Genomic DNA, 4,281 nt, shown 5'->3' with positions numbered 1-4,281 from the left:
ACCAGCCGAGGGACACGGGCGCCTCTAGAAGCTGGAAAGGCAGGAATGATTCTGCCTGCAGCGCCCACAATGATTCTGCCTGCAGCGCCCACAAAGAGCACAGCCCATGGGACCCACATCAGACTTTTCACTGCAGAACGTGGGTGTGCTGGTGGCGCCCAGGATGCACAGGAGTGAGCTGGCGGCGGCGGGAGCACAGGGAGCGAGCGATGCTCCTCAAGACATGCCGTCACGACGGGAAAGACCAGTGTGTTCAGCAGCACAAGCAGGGAGCAAGAAGGAAAACACTACCAGCTAAATGAGATGCGGTTCAAGATGCCCTTTCTATAAACGTGTGAGTCTTCATCAAGGCCAGCTCCGTGGCAAGGACACAAAACACAACACGTACAACGGTCGGTAGGTTCTAAAGCCAAAAGGATGATCTTAATGCCTCCCCTTCAGCAGAAGGGGACAGTGCAGATCGTTAGGGCCCAAGGCTCTCCTAGGACTATGCACTGGGCCTCCTCCAGCCCAGCCAGGAGGCCTGGCCTGCACCCCCAGACGGGCGCACAGACCCCGATGCCCACCCACAGGCAGAAACTCGAAGCATCACAGAGGCTGGAGATCACAGATCATCATGTATTTGCTATCTTTTTTGCCAACAAAGTCACCCCCGATTTAACAGTTCTCCCCATGAGATTGTGACCCACACCCCAACCAAGCACACACTTCCACGTCGGGGTAAGAGGGCCCGAGCACTCAAGGGGCAACTCTAAAAACTCACTGTGGTCCACTTTTTTAAAAACATGCAGACAGGGGGGTGGGGGTGGGGTGCTCCTGCTAGCTCAGTCGGTTGACTTTGGCTCAGGTCATGGTCTCACAGTTCAGGAGTTTAAGCCCCACATTGGGCTCTTAGTGCAGAGCCTGCTTCGGATCCTCTGTCCCCTCTCTGCCCCTCTGGCCCCCTTTTAAAAATAAATTAACATTAAAAAAAAAAAAAGATGCATACAGACATACATGGTGGTAAATAAGATCTCAGATTTCAGCACAAAAGGAAAAAGGAATAAAAAAGGTTTATAAAAAGGGGGGGGGAAGCAAATGTGCAGAATCTCAATCCTGCATCTGGACAGTCATGGACTTGAATCGAAAGCCATCCAAAAACCTACGGCCAAAACCACCGACCAAGCCAGAAACAAGCCCACCACCTACATTGACCATCACGTCACCGGAACAACCAGAAGCCACCTGAAAGGACGGAACCCACGGAGAGGCCAGCTGCACCCCCGTCCCCACTGACCTCAGCAGGCCTCTGGGCAGGCTGGGCTCCAGAAGCCATGCCGAGCAAGGCATGGCCTCGTGGAGAGCTGGCAGCCCACTCCCAGGGCCAAATGGGGAGGAAAGACAGAACCCTCTGGAGCAACTCCCAGCAGGCGCGGCCGCCCACACTGCTGGGCACGGGGTTGGCGACACGCTCACACCCTCACACATGGTCAGAACATTTGCACTATCTCCAAAGTGTGGCAGCACCAAGAAGAATTTCACTTAAGTTTTTGAACAGTGTATCAATTTAAAAGACAGTAATTTAAGGGCGCCTGGGGGGGATCAGTCGGTTAAATGTCCCACTTCGGCTCAGGCCATGATCTCAGTTTGTGGGTTTGAGCCCCGCGTCGGGCTCTGTGCTGACAGCTCAGAGCCTGGAGCTGCTTCAGATTCTGTGTCTCCCTCTCTCTCTGCTCCTCCCCCACTCAGACTCTGTCTCTTTTTCTCAAAACTGAATGTTAAACACATGGATGCCAACAATGTACCATTTAAAGATGGCGAGAGCTGGCCTAGGGTGGCCCATTGTCAAATCTAAACTGCTGTGGCCCTGAATGACTCAGGAGACAGAGCAAGGGCCTCACATGAGGGCCACACTCCCACAAAGGTCCACTCCAAGGTCCCATGTGTCCACGATAGCCCTCAACGCACCTCTGGGCCTGAAAAACACAAACATTTGTGCCCTGATGGAAATATTGGAGTTTGTTATGGGAAAATGGCAACGGGGCTCTGACTGTATTGGTTTATGTCACCTCATCTTCAGACAAAGCCGGGTGAAGACTTGATTCCTTGCTGAGCTAATGAAGGGCTCGAAAAGCAGAAATAAAAGTTCCCACCCCCACCATGTAATTATACGCTGTATGCTTTTCCCCGTTAGGGATTAGAATAGCTCTTAAGAAAATCTCAACTCAGAAACATTTCTGTTTTACTTAAAAGTGAGCGCTGGTAAATTTGGTCAAGACAGGGCAAATCCTCCATCTTTCATCATTTCTGAAACGGCCCATTGTCTCCCCTGTCACATTTCAAGCACTGCTAAGCTTACAAGGAACAAAATAGTATTTTTATGGTCTGAGAATGTGACAGGAAAAAACCGTATACCCACAACCTGCAAATCTTTTTACTCCATCAGCATGTTCATGATGTACGTTCTGAAACCTTAATGACAGGTCAGCAGCTCTGAAATTTGGACAGAAAACACTCAGGGGAATGCAGTCCCGTAAGATGCACTCACTCAAGGCAGGGTCCCCATGACTACCCGCAGGCCTCCTCTCCCCTGGCGAGCTATCCTACCGTCCTGAGAGACAAAGGCACGGCCTGGGGACCGAATGAGGCCAGCTGCAATGACCTCTTGGGGAAAAAACCGTTTCCACGGGAGTCCTGGAGGGTTCGGAAGTCATAATTGCCAGCATGTACTTGCCTTTCCATTCTGCATTCTAAGTAGTCCTTCGACTCATTTCTGCACAAGGCATTTTCGAATCGATTGTCGCGGAGACACTTCATGAACTTCTCCTTAAAGCTTTTACATTCGCCTGGAACGAAAAGGGAAACAGCATCTCTTTCAAGTGAGCACAGGTTACAGGAAGCGCACCGGCCGCACTCCTTCCAGAACCAGCCTTCTGCACGCCCGAGCGGGAAAGGACGAGCCTCCCGCGTGCTTCATGGCGGGACGACCTCCCCTCCGGTGCGTGCTTGGGACACCGCAGGGGAAAGCGTCGGGTAAGAGAAAATCTGCGTACCCACTTTCGAAGCCTCGACTCGCACAGAGGCTCACCCCAAACCCAGATTTGTGGCCGCAACTGTGCGAGGCAGGGAGCGGGTCCCCAGGGCGCCTGGCTCTCTCGAGCCGCTCCGACGCTCTTCCTCGGAGCGTCCTCCGCAAACTGCCACCCCTGGTCCCGCAGGCCCGCCCTCGGTGGGGGTGGGGTGGCCGCGGCGAGCCTCAGTTTCCCCACCTGCACCGCGTGCGGACGCCAGCGCCCTCGGGGCCGCACGGCGCCACCGGAGAAGACTCACGACCCCAGACCCGGCGTGGGAGCCCGGAGGCTTCCCGCCGCTCACCGAAGTGATCCAGCGGGAAGCTGCCCTTGTCCGGGGGCCGCGGCTGGAAGCTCTTAGACCCAAAATTCATAGCCGTCGACATGATAGCGGCGCCGGAACCTCGGAGTACAACGCGCGCCGAACGCAGGGCGGCGGTTCGAGCGCCGAGCGCGCCCGGCGGGAGCGCCGAGCACCTCGAGCACCGAGTGGTTCCTGCGGCAAGCCCCGCCCTCGTCCCCCAGGCCCCGCCCCTGGCTCCCAAGCCTCCCAACACCCGCGACGCTGCTGGGCCCCGTCCCCGCCTCGAAGGCCGCTCCCATTATTGACCCGGCCCCTCTCCGCAGCCGAACCCGTCCCTCTTCCCTCACAGGCCCCGCCCGCGCTGCCCTGGACCCGCCTTTCCCCATCAGGCCCCGCCGCGCATCGCAGGCCCCGCCCCCGTTCCCGAGGGGCTCCGAAAGGCCCTGATCCAGGCTGGTCTAACGAGTCCTTCCCAGTCTGACCCTCACAACAACCCAGGGACAGAGGCCGGCGTCATGTCCTTATGAGGAAAGGGAAGTCCAGAGAGGCTGGGCTTTACCCGGACACACAGTTTCAGGCCACAAGAAGCCCAAGGGCGAGTGCCCTGCAGGCTGTGCTGGTGGCTGTGCATTCCCAGGTGTCTGCAGGGACTTACCTGGTAAGGAGGAAGGAGAGAGGGCCGCCACAACAAAGTACCACACCCGGCTTCAGCCACGAAACTCCATCGCTCTCGGTTCTCGAGGCCAGATGTCCCACACGAGGTGTGGCGAGGCTGGACCTTCCTGGAGCTTCTGGGGAGACCCCGCTCCAGGTGTCCCCCCACCCCCGTCTGCAGGTGGTTTGCAGCCGTCTTTGGGGCTCCGGGGCCGCTGGGCCTTGTCTCTGCCTTCACCTCGCATGGCGTCCCCCGTGTGTCTGTGTCCAGGC

General features: G+C 56.8%; 1 protein-coding gene across 3 annotated transcripts in view; it reads right to left on the bottom strand.

Annotated features, from left to right (window-relative positions):
- Window positions 1-3,464, bottom strand: part of COX19 (cytochrome c oxidase assembly factor COX19) — a 10,369-nt gene extending 6,905 nt beyond the window's left edge. For all 3 annotated transcript variants that reach the window (XR_013333871.1, XR_013333870.1, XM_077758796.1), the window contains exons 1-2: window positions 3,355-3,464; window positions 2,710-2,825 (exon numbers count right to left, since the gene is read on the bottom strand). Coding sequence is in view for 1 of the 3 variants with exons in the window: in XM_077758796.1 (XP_077614922.1) it covers window positions 2,710-2,825; window positions 3,355-3,436 (198 nt within the window). In the remaining 2 variants the exon portion in view is untranslated. The remainder of the gene's footprint in view (window positions 1-2,709; window positions 2,826-3,354) is intronic.
- Window positions 3,465-4,281: the final 817 nt, after the last annotated feature.

This window comes from Crocuta crocuta, unplaced genomic scaffold (assembly GCF_008692635.1).
Source record: "Crocuta crocuta isolate KB4526 unplaced genomic scaffold, BGI_CrCroc_1.0 scaffold273, whole genome shotgun sequence".
NCBI lineage: Eukaryota > Metazoa > Chordata > Mammalia > Carnivora > Hyaenidae > Crocuta > Crocuta crocuta.
Note: the sequence above shows the minus strand (reverse complement) of the source record. Positions and strands in the feature narration are given on the sequence as shown.